This window comes from Adiantum capillus-veneris, chromosome 21, assembly GCF_014529385.1.
Source record: "Adiantum capillus-veneris isolate H3 chromosome 21, ASM1452938v2, whole genome shotgun sequence".
NCBI lineage: Eukaryota > Viridiplantae > Streptophyta > Polypodiopsida > Polypodiales > Pteridaceae > Adiantum > Adiantum capillus-veneris.
This window is the reverse complement of record NC_140951.1, coordinates 114410511-114431568: the sequence shown is the minus strand read 5'-3', so window position 1 is coordinate 114431568 and position 21058 is coordinate 114410511. Positions and strand designations below refer to the sequence as shown.

Below are 21058 nucleotides of genomic sequence, written 5' to 3'. Positions count from 1 at the left end.
CATCCCGCTCACAGCGGCTACATGCAGGCCTACCGCTTGAGCTTTGGGCGGAAGCTCTAAGTACGTCTGTGTACTTAATCAACCGTTCACCCTCAATGGCATTGGCTGGGGGAGTTCTAGAAGAGGCATGGACAGGTAAACCGGTGAATTATGCATTTCTCAAAGTGTTTGGGTGTGAGGCTTTCATGCACATAGATAGAAGCCTAAGATCAAAGCTAGATGCAAAGTCCAAAAAGTGTTTCTTCATTGGCTATGGAGAAGCTGACTTTGGGTATCGCCTATGGAATCCTAAAGATGGTAAAATCTTAAGGAGTAGGGATGTAATTTTTAACGAACAAAATATGTACAAAGATTACTTGGAAAGAAAACAAACAAAAGAAACAGGTGATGAGTACATGGAGCTTGAGGACGGTGAAGATTCAAGGACTGCAAACGGTGACAATGTGCAACAACGTCAACCAAGTGAGGAGCCTCAACCTATTTCCTGAAGATCTACAAGAGCAAGTAGACCTACAGAAAGGTTTGTTCCTTCATTCAACCATCTCTTGATCTCAGATTCTAGATAGCCGGAATCATACGAAGAAGCTATGCAACATGAATCCAAAGAAGAATGGACGAAGAGCATTCAAGTGGAGATGGACTCACTACATCGCAACCAAACATGGGAGTTGGTTGAGTTGCCTAAAGGTAAGCGGGCACTTCAAAACAAATGGGTGTACAAGCTTAAGGAAGAAGAAGGTGGGAAGAAAAGGTACAAGTCTAGGCTTGTGGTAAAAGGGTTTTCTCAAAAGAAAGGTATTGACTTCAATGAAATATTTTCTCCTGTTGTAAAAATGAACTCAATTAGGCTTGTCTTAAGCCTTGTGGCTGCTCATGATTTAAATCTCGAGCAAATGGATGTAAATACGGCATTCCCTCACGGTGACTTATAGGAGGAAATCTACATGCTTCAACCAAAGGGGTATGAAGTAAAAGGTAAGGAGAAAATGGTTTGCATATTGAAGAAGAGCTTGTATGGTTTAAAGCAAGTATCAAGACAATGGTACTTGAAGTTTGATCGATGGATGTTGGATCATGGATTCACAAGATGCAACTCGGATCACTGCATCTACACGAAGAATTTGGGAGATGGGAAGTTCATCATCCTAATGTTGTATGTTGATGACATGCTGATTGCAAGTGCTAACATGCAGGACATCAAAGACCTAAAAGAGGAGCTGTCTTAATCTTTTTCAATGAAAGATTTAGGTGCTGCAAAGAGGATACTTGGTATGAAAATATCAAGGGACAGGACGAAGAAGACAATAAAGCTATCTCAAGAAGATTACATCAATAAGGTACTAGAAAGGTTTGCAATGCAAAATGCAAAACCAGTTTCTACACCTTTGGGTGGTCATTTTAAACTAACGAAGGATATGTGTCCAAAGACACAAGAGGAGATAGCCTATATGTCTAAAGTTCCATATGCTGCAGCGGTAGGTTCTCTAATGTATGCTATGGTGTGGACAAGGCCAGACATTGCACATGCAGTGGGAGTTGTGAGTAGGTTCATGGACAACCCAGGTAAAGAGAATTGGCAAGCTGTGAAGTGGATACTTAGGTATCTAAAAGGGACAACAAAAAATGCTTTGTATTTTGGAGGAAGTGATATTTTTCTAGAAGGGTATGCTGATGCAGATATGGTAGGTGATAAAGATACTCGAAGGAGCACTACTGGCTATGTGTTCACGGTTGGAGGCACAATAGTAAGTTGGGCTTCAAAGCTGCAGAAAGTGGTTTCACTCTCTACCACGGAAGCAGAGTATGTAGCAATGACGGAGGCAAGCAAAGAAATTCTGTGGCTTCACAGATTCTTAGAAGAGCTTGGATTCAAACAAGACAATTGTGTCTTGTACAGTGATAGCCAAAGCGCTATCCATCTTGCGAAGAACTCAGCCTTTCATTCAAGGACAAAGCACATTGAGGTGAGATATCACTTCATACGCACTCTTTTGGAAGAGGGACAGCTAAAGCTAGGAAAGGTGCATACAAGTGAAAATCCTGCAGACATGTTTACAAAGGTGGTCAACAAGGAGAAGTTGAGCTTTTGCTCATCTTCAATCGGCATTCAAAGATAAGAAGCCAGGATGGAAAGCAGTTCACAGGTTTGGTTTTGAGATCAGTCTCCAAGTGGGAGATTGTTAAGTATGGAGCCTGATTTACCTTGTAATCTTCTGTGGTAAAAGTGCACATTTGTAAGGCCCCCATTATGAGGAGAAGCCATCGTGCGTGAACGAAAATCACTCACCGGAAACCAAAATTTTCACGGTCAAGAATCAGGGGCAACTTTAGGGGCCTCGGGGGCCTCCGCCCCCGAGACTTTTTCCCCCCCCCTCACCGGAATATTCCTTTTCGCCGGAATATTATGGCCGGCCGGCGGCCGGAAAGTGGTCGGAAAACAACCGGTCGGTTGGCCGGTGGCCGGTAGTCAATGGTCGGTGGCCGGTGGTCGGAAGTCAATGGCCGGTGGCCGGTGGACGAATTCAATGGCCGGTGACCGAATTCAAAAGCGGACTTGTCTTCTCAAGGGCGGCCACACATGGGCGGATTGGAGGGTCCGATTTGGACTTATTCTCACAAGGGCGGCTACACATGGCTGCCTCTCATAAGAGAGGGCAGCCCTTTTGGCCTATAAAAGGAGGCCATTTCTACACACATTTCATAGTGTGAAGTTGATGCAACAAGGTAAGTGTGAGGTGGTGAGAGTGAAGCAAGGCGGGAGGTCTATTAAGGGTTTAATCCCTTTGTAAACTACTTCTTCTTTTGAAGTGCTAAAGCCATTGTGTGGCTGCTTTCCCGTGGACGTAGCCCACATTGGGTGAACCACGTATATCGTGTGTACTCTCTCTCTCTCTCTACTCTATAATCTCTTGTGTGTGAAATCTATCTCTCTCCATTAAGTAATCTACTCAAAAATCTATTTAGCTACGTCTTATTTCCTAACAAACTAAACTTAAGGAAACATTGACAAACTCAAAAAATACAAAAAGAATTAGCATACTATAAAAATTAAATTGCACTATCGACCCGATAATCGTGTACGGGACAAGCCGGAGGACAATGTTTGTGCCAAGCTACATAAACCAATGTGAATAGTTAAACATTTTGTCTTGCAATGAAGCGCCACAGATTGAAAATGCTAAGTATATAGTGTATGTCATGTAGAAGTGCCATGGTGTGACTTCCAAGCCTTGTATATTGATATCCGTGACTCCGATCGTTGATCTGAAAAGACCAGCAGGCTCCATAAATCAAGCTCTACATCTATTGAAATCGGCTCGGACTACCTAGCACCACCTACCCTATCCGTCTCAGATCTGCAATGCCCTGCACCTTCAAACTCAAATATATTGGGCTTTGTAGCTATGTTTGATGGGTCGTCTGGACCTGCTCCTTCATCAACTCAAGCTCTACATTGCTAGGCAAAAAGACTACAATTCAAATTATCTTTGCCTGCCATACATATTGGACCACTCTGAAGCCCTTCTTGGTCTATAAACCGCATTAGACATACACATCTGCTGCTATCTGTCTGCCCAGGATCTTTGTAGAGCTGCTCCAGTTTGCCATGCTTCTGCAAGCCTGTACATACCTGCCCATGCCATCTTCTATGGTCGACCAACTTTGGGTGCACCATCATTGCCCACCCCCTAGTCAAACATTTTTTCTCAACAAAAAAAGAGCTTTATTGCACTTCCAATTGCATAAATTTGGCAAACACTATCATAAAACCAAAACCTTATATACAACGTTTTATTCTGCCTACTGCCATCAAACCTCAAGTGGGTTGCCCCACCCTCTGCATCACATAGATTTTGCATGTATCAAAAACCTGCCATTGGTTCCTTCCACCCATTTGTAATTGCTTACCATAGTGCCATACCCCAGCAACATATCCCATCATCTGTGTAGACCATCCATGGCTCGCCTTCAACAATCCATGTATCCCTTGACGAACAAGAATCCACTGACAGCTTTCCCACTACATACCAAGAAACACCAAGCATACCATCATCCAAGACAAATGTACCTGACAACATATATGAACACATGTCCGACCCTCCCTCCCATCCATGTAAGGTGGAGGCCTCGTCCATAGACCCGTGCACCTGTTGAACCATCCACCGCATAGCTGTATCTACCACCGTATTCATCAACCATAACTCACATACCTTCAATGGAAGCAAAGCTACCGCCTGTGATTCTTCTTTATCCACCATTGGACATGCCTGCTGCACTCGAATCTCCACCATCTTTGGCAACCCCACCTCCTCCTCCTTGACAGCTCACTCAATTATAGCATCATCAAGCCCTTCTACTGCAACAACCAAGTGCTCTTCAAGGTCAATTAGCTCCACTTGCCTGTCAACTTCAGCTGCTTGTACTTCAATCAGTTCTTCTATCGCTGCATCATGCTCTGCTAAGGTAGAGAGAAATTCTCCCCGCATTGCATCCTCCTAGTCAACATCCATATGTAAGGCCACTTCATCCCTTGTGGAAAGAATCTGCACCGTCTCTATTCGTATACCTCCATTGATGGGCATGGAATCCTCCACTTGGTTTCCCTGCTCTTTTTGAACATTGGCTATCATCATATCATCAAACACATAATAAGGCAGCTTTACCTTTACCAGCATAGGTTCATCAGACTCCGTTTCCTCCCCATAGGAAGTGGACTCATGTGCTCATATCCTCCTCGCTTATCTCCCAAAAACTCGAGCTTGTATCTTCACCCTCAGTGGCATCATATACCGACTCTGTATCTGCATCTTAATCCGCTTGCTGCTCCACAAAAGCTTGACTTTCATCTAGGCTTTGCTCACTTTCTTCATCCACTTTTGAACCGTCGACATCTGCAACCTGATTGCACTCTGCTACCTTTTCATACAAGATTTCCACAAGAACAGGCTTTACCTCTTCAATCCACTCTGGAACCTCAACATTTGCTACCACTTTTGCACTCGGGTTCACTTCGACATGGGGCTTATCCTTGTTGACAAGCTCGTCCACCATCGGCATAGGCACATCATAAACTGGAAACCTCCAAGGAGCATAACCAACCATAGGTCTTACCTCCATAGGCTCTGCACTTCGAACAATCGGTACTACATTTGATCGGGCCAAAGAAAACTTTGCTACCGCTGCAACATGCATATAATCTATAGGCTTCAACACGCCCAACTCTAGATTTTGCTTTACCTTTCGGCTCTTCATCTTGGCCAGATAGACCATGTCTTCATATGTATCCGCACCATACTCGACCTTTTCTCTGATCTTTAGATGCAAGAACTCTAACAACTTCGACAGCTTCAGATACTGGTTGCCTTTTACCCGAGTAGCAATCTCTAACTGCCTCCAACAAGCTTCAAACTGCTCAAGAAAAATGGAAAAATCCTTACTTACGTCATGGCGTACCGCCTTTGCACCAGCTTCCTCTGGAGTAATCACTGCTTGGAACCACTCCAAAAATTGATTCTGCAACTCCTGCCATGATCCTCAATCACTGCTCTTTAAACCATCAAACCGAATCTCCGTCCGCGCATCAGCAGCGACACTATCTGTAACTTTTTTGCATCCGTCAATATATGCATCGACATCATCCATAGCTCAAAATATGCTAACCAATCCTCAGGATCTTCAACACCCATAAATATGGGGCCAAAACTTGGCTCCACCATTTTGCTAGCTTCAAACTTGACCACCGAACACTTCGACCATTCCCCAACCACTTTGTCGGCTACAAAAGACTTCAAATAGAAGCATCAGACAACTCCTCATTGGGGGCACCGAAAGATGGAGAGGGGGGAAGGGGAACACACCCAGAACACAACACAATGCCTCACTATATCCCAGGGTATACACAGCGCCCCAATTCTCTAGAGTTCACCTTCAAAACTTGACACTTCTCGCAAGCAAACCTCCCCTTGCACACGACCATACGCACACGCATTGCAACACATCGAACAAGCTCAATTATCCTGCTCTGCTCAATTCATAGCCCTCCACACACACACAACCTCTCTCTATCTCTCTTTGCACAACAAAACCTCGCGGGGGGGGGGGGGGGGGGGGGGGGGGGGGGGAGGGGAGGGGGGGGGGGCACACACGCACACAAGCAGAGAAGAGAAGGGGGAATTGATGCTAGAAGACAGCAATGATGGACTCCCTTCATTTCAACACAATCACTTACAACGTATCCCAAGCATGCACACAATCCTCAGCAACACATCCTGACTCCACCAGCCGCCTCGGCAAAAAGCCCTTCAATTGGCAAAAAAAAAGCATGCATGAGAACTCCCTCTTATAGGAGGTGAGCATCCAAAAAAGGAAAAATGCCTTCCCCTGCTCGTGCATTCAACTTGAGCTCACTATAGACTTTTTTTGCATTGCTTACACATGGCATGCTCATTTTAAGCATATTTGCATGGGCCCGCCACATCGGCAAGATTCCATTTTCTCTCTCTCACTTAGCTCATGAACCCCCCCTTACTCTTTGGCCGGCTCTGTCCGCCCTCGTTTTGTCCACCCAGCTTGGTCTTGGAACTACTTTCCACCTCCCTCATGACCCCGTATGAACTCTCTCTCACATGCCCTCCCTCTACCAATGTCACTAGTGGGGAAGAACTCCCTTGCTCTTAGCTTCAATAGATGGGGCCTTATGAGGCCGCGGGACCTCGCCCTTGGGCAGGCCTGCCACATCATTTGTATTGCCCACCACCAAGTCCGCCACTCGACCACCCAGCAACGTCGGCCGCTACTGCCACCCACCGCTTGCATCACACAACGCTGCCTGGATCCGCCCGAGCAGAGCTCGCGCAACGCCAGAATGGCCACGCCATAGCTACGTTCAGAGAGAGCTCTCCCTCTCGCTTGATACGCCACTAAGGGGCACCCCTCTAGGCCATATAGCTTCCCATAGTGTCTATTGAGTTTGTCTATGGGGCTTTTAGCGCCATGTGGCACCGCCAGGCTCAATGGCCTTCCCATGCTTCAAAAGCTCCTTAAACACCCATCAAAAGACCATTCCCCCCCCCCCCCCCCCCACTTTGAGAGCCACCATTTTCTACTCTGTATCCTGCCTCCAAGAAGCAGAGCCCGACCTTGGCTTTGAGCCATGCAGATCCCATCATCTTTAGACTTCTTCATGGCCTCAAAACAAGAGCCTAAAAACTGGGAAAAACATATGCATTCACTTGCTCCGCATTAGCCCTCCACTTTGCTAGGCCGCAACTCGGCAACCACATCTCTGATTGTCGGGCCGTTGATTCCTGTCAACGTCACACAATGAACACTATCCACTAGAACTCTTGCGAGGCTAGGAAAACACTGAATGGCATGCCCTTTGATGTGACTAACTTGGCCCACAACTAGCCCCCAACAAAACTTCCAAGCCTTGTATCTTGATATCCGTGACTCCGATTGTTGATCTGAAAAGACTAGCAGGCTCCATAAATCAAGCTCTACACATCCATCTATTGAGACCGGCTTGGACTACCTAGCACCACTTGCCCTATCCGTCTCAGATCTGCAATGCATTGCACCTTCAAACTCAAATATATTGGGCTTTGTAGCTATGTTTGATGGGCCTTCTGGACCTCGGTCTGGACCTGCTCCTTCATCAACTCAAGCTCTACATTGCTAGGCAAAAAGACCGCACTTCAAGTCATCTTTGCCTACCATACAAATTGGACCACTCTGAAGCCCTTCTTGGTCTATAAACCGCATCAGCCATACACATCCACTGCTACATGTCTGCCCAGGATCTTTGTAGCTGCTCCAGCCCTTTGCCATGCTTCTGCAAGCATGTACATACCTGCCCATGCCATCTTCTATGGTTGACCAACTTTGGGTTCACCATCGTTGCCCACCCCCTAGTTGAACATTTATGTTCAACAAAAAAAGAGCTTTATTCCACTTCCAATTGCACAAAACACTATTAGAAAACCAAAATCTTATATACACCGTTTTATTATGTCTACTGCCATCAAACCTCAAGTGGGTTTCCCCACCCCCTGCATCACATAGCTTTTGCCTGGATCAAAAACCTGCCATTAGTTCCTTCCACCCATTTGTAAATTGCTTACCATAGTGCCATACCCCAACAACATATCCCATCATCTGTGTAGACCGTCCATGGCCTGCCTTCAGCACTCCATGTATCCCTTGACAAACAAGCATCCACCGGCAGATTGCCCACTACATACCAAGCAACACCAAGCATACCATCATCCAAGAAAAATGTACCTGAAAGAACACATGTCTGACGCTCCCTCCTATCCATGTAAGGTGGAGGCCTCATCCATAGACCCCTGCACTTGTTGAACCATCCACCACATAGCTGTATCTACCACCATATTCATCAACCATAACTCACATACCTTCAATGGAAGTAAAGCAACCACCTGTGATTCTGATTTATCCACCATTGGACATGCCTGCTGCAATGGAATCTCCACCATCTTTGGCAACCCGATGTCCTCCTCCTTGGCACCACACTCAATTATAGCATCATCAAGCCCTTCTGCTACAACCAACTGCTCTTCAAGGTCAATCAACTCCACTTGCTTGTCAACTTCAGCTGCTTGTACTTCAATCACCTCTTCTACCGCGGCATCATGCTCTGCCAAGGTAGGGAGAAATTCTCCCCACACTGCATCCTCCTGGTCAAAACCATAGGTAAGGCCACTTCATCCCTTCTGGCAAGAATCTGCACCGTCTTTATCCGCATACCTCCATTGGTGGGCATGGACTCCTCCACTTGGTTTCCATCAAGCACAATGGCTTGCTCTGCTCCTTGCTCTTTTTGAACATTGGCTATCACCATATCATCAAACACATAATAAGACAACTTTACCTTTACCATCATAGGTTCATCAGACTCCATTTCCTCACCATAGGATGTGGACTCATCTGCTCTATCCTCCTTGCGTATCTCCCAACAACTCGAGCTTGTATCTTCACCCTCATTGGCATCATATACCGACTCTGTATCTGCATCTTAATCCGCTTGCTGCTGCAGAAAAGCTTGACCTTCATCTAGGCTTTGCTCACTTTCTTCATCCATTTTTGAACCCTTTGCAACCTGATTGCACTCTGCTACCTTTTCATACAAGCTTTCCACAAGAACAGGCTTAACCCCTTCAATCCACTCTCGAACCTCAACATTTGCTACCACTTTTGCACCCGGGTTCACTTCGACATGGGGCTTATCCTTGTTGACAAGCTCATCCACTATCGGGATAGGCACATCATAAATTGGAAACCCCCAAGGAGCATAACCAACCATAGGCCTTACCTCCATAGACTCTGCACTTTGAACAATTGGTACTACCTTTGATCGGACAAAAGAACACTCTGCTACCGCTTTTGTGTGTGCGTGTTTTGCTTTCAAGCTGCAACCTTTATAATGACTTTTCGTGGATGACAAATAATAAAATAACATTCTATTTGTGGCAGGGTTGGGCAACTTCTATGGAGAATGTGCGCATGGCTTGTGGAGGGGTTGGGATTGAACCCTAGTTGACTTTGACGAAGTGCATCTTGTAGCACGTAACTACATGATTAATAAATTTCTAGGTTTTCTCCACGTTTCTTGTGTACAAATAACGATGCACCAAGCGCACGGTGCTCATTACTCCAACCACTTTTTGATGGCTAGTTAGTTTGTGATGAAATATGCTGACTGCTCGAAGAATACCCCAAGAATCTTTGGGTGGCCATTCCACTGCCCGACTCATTGTGCCATGCCTATATCTCTTTCTTCTAATGAGCACATGGCCCGATCTCACCATGTTACACCCTTAAGCGTCATGCCTCGACTGGTGGATCGTCGCTAGAATTCACTGCACACCCTAGTTGACCAGTCCGTGGTTGTGTGCGGTCTTCACTCTCTCATGCTCCCACCATAGCTTCTTTCATCTAGCACGATCTCTTTCATTTGTGCCCCGACCACCTACTCCATGTGCTCAAGCTTCTCTCCCCACTCCTATGTGTGTGCTAAGGCTGAGTTGCAGCTGTTGAGGACCTAGAGCTGCAAGGTGCTACATGTCCTTCACAAGGTGATCCCCTTGCTACAGAGAGCACTTCATCATAGTCAACATGGCCTCTACCAGATGTCGATCAGCACACGTGTGCGTATGGATCCACGATCCAGCAATCAACAGGGCACATTAGAGTTGACAGAAGTGGTGCACGTGTGCACTTCATGTTTCTCTCTCTCTCTCTCTCTCTCTCTCTCTCATAAGTTATAACCATAGTTCTCGAACTCGCACTTTCTTTAGAGATTCACTTGCTCCCGTCACATTTGTAACTCTCTCTACGCTAGACTCGCGGAGTCTCGCCCACGCACTAACGCTAGAACTTGCTCTCGTACCCCTCATCTCCGTTGATGACCTCCTCCGTTTTCCCGTTCTGCCTCTGTACCAACCCCATCCTCAGAGAGGCTTAGCTCGCTTGTGAGCCCTCTGTAACGTCCTCGTCTGCGTTTTAGGATTAGCGCTTCTCTTGCCCGTTCGCCGTCCCCGTCTGCGTTTTTATTTTCCTGTTTCTGCTGACAAATTCTGTCTGTTCAGGGTTCTTCGCCGATTTCAGGCACCGCCCATGACAGATTAGGGCATCCGTTGGATCTTTCGCATTTCCTGCAGAAAAAGATAGGCTTTTGGGCGTTCTCTGGAGCATAAACGCCAAGGTTTCTTTGTTTTGGCTATGGAGCACGCTCAGGCTTCTGCATCATCCAACCAGGCAGAAGAGTCTTCAACAGGTGAGCCTGGTTATTGGTGCCATCAATGTAATGCTGCCTTTGTGGTACAACCTGCAGAGGGCGACACGGACCCGATCTGCCCAGATTGTGGTGGGGGCTTTGTCGAGGCTATGGATACTGCAAGCACACTTGTTACTGTGCGTCGAGCTGCACGAAGGCAGAGGCGCCGCCAGCGGCCCCCACGCAGCTCGAGGGTCCTTGAAAGGTCTGTTGAAGACAGTGCAGCAGAGGAAGAATTGGAGGATGCCTCCCCTCAGCAGGTGCTCAGATTTTTAAGATTTCTATCTCGGACTTTTAGAAATTCGCCTCCTCCCCTGTCATCTAGGTCATCGGATGCTCTTGCTAGTGATAGGACTCAGGAATCTTATGACTCTGAAGGGCGTGATTTAGCCCATGATCAACGTGAAGTTGGAATTTTGGATCCTTCTTCTGAAAACGCAAGGAGAGAAGAAGTTGATGCTACTCAGGTACAGGGTGGTGCAGGTGAAGTTGAGCCTTCTGGTCAATTGGAGGATAACACTGTTGGTGAAGAACTTGTTGAAAACATTGATGGCTCTGTACTGGAAAATGGGAATGGAGATGAAGAGGATGCGGAAGATGAGGAAGAAAGTGATTCAGAGGTGGAGGAAGGGCTTCTGGAGCTTAGCGACTGGGAATCTTTTGAAGAAGAGGATGAGGATGAATGGGAAGAAGTGGAGTTCAATGAAACTGATTTTGTGATGCGCTTTCTTGAAGCTGTGGAAGATGGTGTTGATGGTGATGGTAATGCTGCTGGGGAGGAGGGCAGGGATCAAGATGATTCAGAGGATCATGCGGCTCAAGGGCTGGGCTCAGAAGGCAATGCTAATAGTGAAAACAATCTTGTACAACCACGAAATGTTCTGCCACGAAGTTTACGTCGGCGACTTCAAGCGATTCGTAGGAGCTTGGAGAATTACAACACTGAGGTTGAGCTTGACACTCCAGATTTTGACACGTACATTGGTAACCCGGGTGATTATGTGGATGCACGGGGCTTTGAGGAGCTTCTTCAGCAGCTTATTGACACAGATAACACTCGTAGGGGTGCACCTCCTGCTGCCAAGTCAGCTATTGAGGGCTTATCCTCTGTGAAAATTCAACAAGAGAATATGGAGAATGGTTCCGCTCTCTGTGCTATCTGTAAGGATGTGGTTGCGCTTAATGAGCCAGCTAAGCAGCTTCCTTGCCTGCATCTTTATCATAGTGCTTGCATCCTTCCTTGGCTCAGTGCGCGGAATTCGTGTCCTGTTTGTAGATATGAGCTTCCAACAGATGATCCTGATTATGAAGAACAGAGGAAAGGTCAGAGTGCATCTCAGTTTGTGGGTGATACTAATAGTTTATCTAACAATTCCTCGACATCTGATGAGCCTGGAGGGGAAACAGGAGCTGAGGGTAATGGAAGTGGCGAAGCAACACAAACGGACTCAGCAGAGCTTTTGTCAGATCAAGAAAAGGGAGGGATTAAAGAAGAAGTTTTTTCTTATCAGCAGGGCCATGACAGCCGTGATGGGAGCATTTTGAAAAACTCTTTAGTCGAGACAATTGCAGGGTCTTTGTTCAGTATTGTGGGCTTGGTGGTAGTATCATGCTTAGGAAACCTCTTCATAGGTGGCAATTTTCAGATGCAGGCCAGGGTAAGGCTGGATAGCAATGTTGAAAAGCTTAGAAAGGTGCAAAATCACAAGCCTTGGTGGATGCGTCTCTTTGGCTGATGAGGGTTTTTAATAATATGCGACAGGTTTTTGGATTGTGGCTACTAGTGTTTGGCTCAAATATGAGTGGTCAGTGCCACACGTTTGGTGCATTCGTAGTCCTTGTTTGAATATCGATTTTTTTGGATACATGGAACAGTTCTAAGCATTTAGTCTAAACAGCTTCTCGCAGAAATGGGAGAAGTTGGTATTTACTCAGTACCTAATTTTACTAGCTTCCATTTGCCTCGAAGGGGCTTCCATGGTCTTAGCTGCGTAACCCGACTGCCATGTGCAGGCTGTTGGAATAAATTTGTATCTATGGAATTCATAACAGAGCACGTCATAAAGATTTGATGTTCGTTGTTGGGGGCATGAGGTTTATCATGGGGAAGAAGAAAAAGGATTTTCAGATTAGGTTTCATATCCTCTGCACTCTACTGCAAGAATGCACGTAAGCAAGTGTGAGCAGGTGAGAACTTAATGAGGCTGTCTTGTAGTGTCTATTGGTATATGGTCTCAGCTTAGTGGATGTGTGTATTTTTGGGTCGTGTCATTGTCGGTTACTTGCAGATGAGTTGCGTGAGGTCATGTCAAATCGATCGTTCCAGACTATCAACTATGCAGACTGCAACTGTGCTTTGTTGGTGAGTTGGTGGGGCAAGGGCTTCAGAGCTTGAACTATGAATGGAATCCCTTGAATGTGTTATGCTTGTAGTATGTTTGGTTTTTTGCCGCCTTTTCAGTAATAACATACTATCAGATTTTGTTATTCGTCGCATATTCTCTGCTTGATGTACCTCAAAATTTTAGAAAGGGACATCCAAGGATTAATAAGATTCAAAGATTGGATGCCTATTTATGCTTGGTGTTGGAAGGGCCTACCTGCAGCATTGAAACCACTTTCTCTGTCTCACGTGAAATTTGAGGGGAGACCTATAGCTGGTTTATTTTAAAGGATGCAGATAGGCCACCTTGTCTTTCTCTATGGTCTCATTTTAGCAGTGCATTCTGTAAGGCATCAATTTTGTATTTTTCTTGACATCTGCATTGTTCCTTTATATCTGCTGGCAAGTGATATTAGTAACCGAGCTGTACCTCATAACTAGTTTCAAGAGATCATGATACCTATGAGGTTAGTGCTTCGTTGTATCCTCTGTTGAATTGTTATCGCTCGTGAATTGGGTACTCCAGTGATTCCTCTTCTTCAGAGTCTGCTTTTTGCTGTCAGGAAGATTTGATTTTTGCAATGCCATCCATGCCAATGTTCTCACCTCTTCCTTCTCAATCCATTTTGAACTTTAATCAACAGAGTGGAGCTTCTTGAGAAGAGTGTTTCTTTTGTTGTTGGCTGCAACAGAGTCTAAACAGCTTCTCGCAGAAATGGGAGAAGTTGGTATTTACTCAGTACCTAATTTTACTAGCTTCCATTTGCCTCGAAGGGGCTTCCATGGTCTTAGCTGCGTAACCCGACTGCCATGTGCAGGCTGTTGGAATAAATTTGTATCTATGGAATTCATAACAGAGCATGTCATAAAGATTTGATGTTCGTTGTTGGGGGCATGAGGTTTATCATGGGGAAGAAGAAAAAGGATTTTCAGATTAGGTTTCATATCCTCTGCACTCTACTGCAAGAATGCACGTAAGCAAGTGTGAGCAGGTGAGAACTTAATGAGGCTGTCTTGTAGTGTCTATTGGTATATGGTCTCAGCTTAGTGGATGTGTGTATTTTTGGGTCGTGTCATTGTCGGTTACTTGCAGATGAGTTGCGTGAGGTCATGTCAAATCGATCGTTTCAGACTATCAACTATGCAGACTGCAACTGTGCTTTTTTGGTGAGTTGGTGGGGCAAGGGCTTCAGAGCTTGAACTATGAATGGAATCCCTTGAATGTGTTATGCTTGTAGTATGTTTGGTTTTTTGCCGCCTTTTCAGTAATAACATACTATCAGATTTTGTTATTCGTCGCATATTCTCTGCTTGATGTACCTCAAAATTTTAGAAAGGGACATCCAAGGATTAATAAGATTCAAAGATTGGATGCCTATTTATGCTTGGTGTTGGAAGGGCCTACCTGCAGCATTGAAACCACTTTCTCTGTCTCACGTGAAATTTGAGGGGAGACCTATAGCTGGTTTATTTTAAAGGATGCAGATAGGCCACCTTGTCTTTCTCTATGGTCTCATTTTAGCAGTGCATTCTGTAAGGCATCAATTTTGTATTTTTCTTGACATCTGCATTGTTCCTTTATATCTGCTGGCAAGTGATATTAGTAACCGAGCTGTACCTCATAACTAGTTTCAAGAGATCATGATACCTATGAGGTTAGTGCTTCGTTGTATCCTCTGTTGAATTGTTATCGCTCGTGAATTGGGTACTCCAGTGATTCCTCTTCTTCAGAGTCTGCTTTTTGCTGTCAGGAAGATTTGATTTTTGCAATGCCATCCATGCCAATGTTCTCACCTCTTCCTTCTCAATCCATTTTTAACTTTAATCAACAGAGTGGAGCTTCTTGAGAAGAGTGTTTCTTTTGTTGTTGGCTGCAACAGAGTCAACTATGTGATATGTACGGCAATCCATCAAATTTTGATACTCGGGTATCTAGGCATGTCGGAATTTTTCACAGAATGCTCAAGTATTTTGTAAAATTTCCCTTGTAAATCAATTGTGTCAGTTCATAGTTTCACAAGTTAAGTCTGTTTTTCCCATGACAGGCATTCTAGAACCATGAGACTCGTCTTGTTGTGCCCACCATAGCGATATTGTTCTGAGGAATCCTTCAATATATGCCTGTGCTTGTGACGGGAAGGGATGAGGGGGGATTTTTAGAGTATTCTTTTTTATTGGTGTACATGTTCATTGATTACTTCGCATTAAAAAAAAAATGTTTTTAAAGATAACAACAGAGGCTGATCAACAGCTCTTAGAAGAAAACATTGCATTTGGCAGTGCTTTGTGTGATAAGTATGGTGCACTTTCAAAAAAATAAGTTGAGGAGCTCTCTATTCAAAATGACATCTATATGACGATCTAAGTTCGTAGCACAAGCTCCATAGTGCGAGGCCAAGAAGCACTTGGCTATTTTTAGAGAGTGAAGTGAGGGATCTTTCCAAAGGAGGTAGAGCAAGGGTTTCTCTTTAGATGCAACCACATATTTTACCTGTGGAAGGCATGTAGCATTATGCAAGAAGTTGGCAACATGTTCTTGGCTGTGGGCACTTTCAAAAGAACAAGAAGTTGTCAAGGAGCTCCCTATCGAAAATGTCATCTATTGAATTGGTTTGCTTGTAGGATATACTCGGTAGGCGAAGGGCTGAGCAATACTCGGCTATTCTTAGAGTGTGAAGTGAGGGCTCTTCCAATGGACTCTACTAAAGTTCATTGATAGGTGAATATATTCAGAAGATCTTAATGGATATGTCCAAGAAGATCCCTTCAAGGGAGCTTTGGGCCGTTTTCAATGGATGCGATAGCAGGGTGTCACTAGGGCATCATCGGAGATGCAATCACTTTTTAAAATGTGCTCAATGCATAGAGTCACTTAGGTTACTAGATGAGGGCCAACTATTGAAAAATACCTTTGCACCAAAAAAAGAGCACTAAAAATGCGGTGACTTGCATGGTTGCCTTTCTTGCAGTTTGGAATTATGTCTCTTGGAATGCAATTATTTTATAGGGTATAGCGTGAAGAGATTCTCAATTTCTAATAGGTGGTACTACTGGTGGGGGTGGGGGGAGTCTTTGTCTTTGGAGTTAAGGCGAGATTAGATGGGAAAAAGGTGAAAGATAGAAAGAAGAACTCAAAGATCGATGGCCACATTTTTTGAGAGGCTTACAAGTTGAAAGATCAAACTAGTGCCTTCTAATTTAGATTATCAAAATTGAAGCTTTTTTGTTATCACCATCATAAAATTTTTAGTACTTGGTTGGAAGTTTATCCTTTATTTATCCTATTGGTGAGTGCATTGTGGATTTAGATGACCCCTTGACCACTTCCAAGTTTGTGGTAGTACTATTGATTTTTTATGGGCACCCTTGCCCATCAAATTTTATAGGTTTTGTGTTTTATGGTAATCTAGCGTTCTTTTTTGGATAGCTTGAAATTTATTCATAAGAATGGGCCAAATACCCAAAAACGATCAAATGCATAGCAAAAAAAAACCTTGATAACAACCCTTTTGTGCATCATTTCAAGAGTTTTCTCTTTGAAGCAGATGCATATTTACATGGTGTCACATAATAGGGACAAGGTCAAGTCATGATTTGGCGGCTCTTTTTGCCACTTAACGGGTTATGATACTTGGTGTCTCCTTTTGCCACTTAATGTGCCATGTCATCTATGGCATGGCCTGATATCAACCCACTTTTGTGTGCAGGTCTAGTGCTCCAAACTGCTTGAGCCACGCTTGAAATGATAGTGGTGAGACTTGTAAGTTCTGAGGGTTTGGTGATGGTTGTTTATTTGATTGTGATGTGGTGTCGTAATCATCAGACAAGGGATTTGTAGATTTGTTGGGGGTTTTTATGGGATTTTCTTCACTTCAAAAGCTTGTGCCAATATTTTTGGCATTATCACTCTCCCTACATCTTTTGGGTGAATTGGCTTGTATTCTCGTCCGTATTTATTGACAAAAATGATATGGGTTCCACTTGTAGAATCATACAAAAAAAGTATAGGACACCTCTTCAACACTCTTTGAGCATTGACTGCTTGTGACTGCTATGTTTCAAATTGGGATTTTGTCAGTACATTTGATTCACTTTGCGGATCACTTCTTTGATGACTTGATCCATATTTTGTGTGATTGAAGTAGGAGCACTATGTTTTGTAGTTGATTTGCTGGTTGTAGGCGAGGAACTATTTGTGTTTGTTTCTACGTCCTTCGTTACCTCCTCATATGTCTTACAATTATCAACTAGATACAATGCTTCCTTAGTGCCTTGTTCAAGTGTTGTGCATGCTTTTAGGTGTACGTCCTTTTTGAGAGTTTTGTTTCTCAAGCCCTTTATAAAGAGAATCGATAAACAATTGTCTTGCGGTAACTCTCGTACTAGACATATTTCAATGTATTGCTTGAGTGAAGCAAAGATTCATTCACCCTTTCATTCTCCTTTTGCTTAAAAGTTTAAATTTGAGAAACTGTGTTGCGATTCATTGCCCTCTTAGAGAAATCCTTGGCAAACTCTTGTAAGAGTTGATAAATGTTTAGGAAATATCTGATGTTTAGTGGCTAGAACCAAGTCAACATCATCCCTTCCAATGTCATCCTAAAGACTTCATACTACGTATGGAAATCCGTGACTTGTTTTGCTCTCAAAACTTGCTTAAATATGAAAACATGTGTGTATGGATCCCCCGATCCACTGTACTTCTTTGGCACACATTTAGCCACTTGAGAAGGTTGCATTCTTTGAGTTTCCGCTAACATTTTCATCATTCTACTCTCTCCTACCATTACATATCTCATCTCATACCCACTGATAGATGCTCTTGAGAGAATTTGGTCAGTTATCCTCTCCTCCAGTCGTGTGTCTCTACCCTCGATTCTAATATTAGGCACCCTTGTGCTAAAAATCATGGGTGAAATATCACTATCTCAATGTGTGGACATAGGAACTTTGGAGCTTAAGGATCCCATCAGTCATGACTCGGAAAGGTGTGGTCGATTGAAAGAATCTTCCACTTGTGTTCTTAGAGGACTCACTCTCATAGTTTATGGCCTTGTGGTTTCTAAGTTAGTAGGTATGTGCATGCTAGGGGTGACATAGTACTGATGGAGGGGTATGTATATCCCTCAATCTTGTTGCAACTCACCACCGAATATCTCCAACATATACTTGTCTAGCAGGATTATCTGCGTATCTCTTCCCACTTCATATGTGAACCCATATAAGCATTTTTGCTCCATTAACTCCCTCACATTGGGTTCATCACACCTGCAGTAGAGAATTTGCTCTCTGTTATCATACTTATATACACCCACATGCATATTGTCTGTGTTGATGCAAGTAGCCATATTTTTACTCACCTTAGTTTGGCATTAGGAATGTCTACCTTTGGCAGCTTCTCCTCAGGCTCGACATCAACCTTCTCCTTTGTGCTTGTTAATCCCCACTTGTACACAATAAAGGGATTATGCACAACTAAATACATGTTTTCTTCCTCATCAAGGTACTGATCGCCATTGTAATCTATCGACACTATGAGCTTAAGCTCACGAGGTATCTCTTCTATTTTAACGCAATAACGATGCATACCATCTCTGTAGATTTTGGCACCCTGTTCATATTCAAACTCGTATTGTAGATGCAAGAGTTTCATGGTTGGTTCTAAATGTGATGGTCCCACTTCCATTTTGGTTTCCTCCTTAAAACTCACACTTTTAGATCCCTTGGCCATATAGGTATAAGATCTCTCCAAAGAAGTATCAGAAAGACTTTCCTGCAAAATCGGCTCTAAGGTCGGTAAGTCCCTTGGTTCACACTTCCCATTGTAGAAATATGGCTTGATTGGCCTCTAGTAGTAGGGTTGCTATCTTGATTGAACTTGCCTGATTGCAAATACCTCAAGAAAATACGCTTGCAAAACCCTAACCTGCTATCTTTTATGGTGCATTCAACCTTCCAATCAACAAAAAACTGACCTGCAAACTCTTGTTTTCACAACTTGTACAATAATCATTTGGTGGCTATAACTTTATAGCCGCTTGGTTAGTCAAATTTTATGTCTACCTTGTGGTGTTTTGACTTGCAAATGGTATTTTGGTGATTTGGTCAATTTTTGGTTGTTTTTTTCTATGGTCCCCTTTACAAAAATTGCCCCAAAAGTTATTAGCTACTCACTACCCCAATGTTAGCTTCAGATGTCTTGAGGGGTCATGGATCATGATCCATGTTCCATCACATCTAAGCGTGAAAATTTGGTCAGTTGTATGCTGCACCACCTCGTAGATGTTAGATTTTCACTTATTTTTGAATTTGGGTTCCAAAAGGTAAAAAACCCCAATTTTTGATCTATTTTCAAGGTTTTTGTGCTTCTTGGCCAATTTCTTGATTTGGAGGATTTTTATGTGTCACTTTTCCACCAAACATTTTCCCTTTGGTATCAGTTTCTATTCAAAATGCCTCAAGGGATCATGGATCGCGATCCATGTTCTTGAACCTTTTGGTATGAAACTTTCTAGACCAACTGTTTTTGGTTTGGTTTACCCCTTTTTGCACTTTTTTTTTGTTTGTATCAGTTTTTGAGCTATGACCATCAAATTCCCAAATTTTAGAGTTTATGGTCTCATATATCAAAAAAAGGTTTTAACAAATTTTTCCTTAATCCTTTTTACTCAATTTGGTGGTTGTAGAAGTTACCTAACCTACTCCTAAGTACTAAAATGAATCCTATGACAAAAAACCAACAAATGGTACAAAATTGGAAGAAAAATGGAATATGGAACAATACTTTCAAAGCATAAAATATGCAGAATGAAATGCTCTCATATCTCACTCACAATTCCTAATACCTTCAAGAATAGACCTAGCAAGTCCCAGACTTCTAGACTCTACCAAGCACTAAACCCCGTATCTAGCTGCCTGACTATTAAAGTATAAATGAAATGGAAATAAAAATCAAAGGTCTCTAAGTAAAAGGGTATGACGAGGTCACTCACCAACTGAGGATCACTGTCTTGACAATGGCACAAATGTTAACGGGTCACCATGACGGACGTCTATATCATAGCTATCTGGTACTTACATAATGTCATTACTCAGGGAAGTGACTTGGATGGGGTGTAGCAAGCTACAATGTCACTTTCACAAGACACACAATTAGTACAGTTGGTCTGGTCTGGTTCACACTGGACGGGCTCTCTGGGCTGGGCAGTTACAGGTGGTAGGGATATGATTGTGGTTCTAGTGGACATTGTGGCCAGGTCATCACCACCACTTAGTCTGGAGATAGGCTTAGACGGCTGACATTTATGAGCCGTTGGTGGCTCTTTATGGTGGGACATGAGTAGTAGCTGTTGGGTCATAGAGATCATCTTCCTCATATATGGTTGTGCATCGTCGTCTAGAGTAGCGAGTCTAGACACACAGCACGTCTGCACATCCCTGCACATCTGAGCCTCGACACCCCATTGTACCCGTGAGGGAGTTTTGGGCTGGAGATGAGAGTGTTGCTATGCTAGAGTCTGTATCAATTGTGTGAGATAGTCGAGTCATATGTTCTGGTCTATTGTTGTGCTCTGTGTGATCAATTGTTATCTATTATTTCCTTTGTTTTCAGTCTATTTTGATTGAGATTGTCACGCACATTGCATTGAGGAGCACCCACTATAGAGAGCACGACACATTGTCTGCGCTATAGGTGCTCTCATTTTAGGCGATCATGATGGGACCTCAACTGAAGTCTCACTCTCTATTGAGGTATAAATCAAGGAGCTAGCTGGTTTTTACCTAGCTTCACCTACTTTGCCTTGCACTGTGCAGCCTCCTGGTCTTGTTCTCTCTCGCCTTGGTCCCAACCAGCTCTCGTCCTAGTTTAGGCCTTC

At 43.8% G+C, this 21058-nt stretch overlaps 1 protein-coding gene across 1 annotated transcript; it reads left to right on the top strand.

Moving 5' to 3' along the window:
* Positions 1–10339: 10339 nt before the first annotated feature.
* Positions 10340–12927, top strand: LOC147431573 (uncharacterized). The gene has a single exon (XM_086494127.1). The coding sequence runs from the start codon at positions 10744–10746 to the stop codon at positions 12532–12534; it is 1791 nt and encodes a 596-aa protein (XP_086350253.1). The 5' UTR covers positions 10340–10743; the 3' UTR covers positions 12535–12927.
* The last annotated feature ends 8131 nt before the right edge of the window (positions 12928–21058 follow it).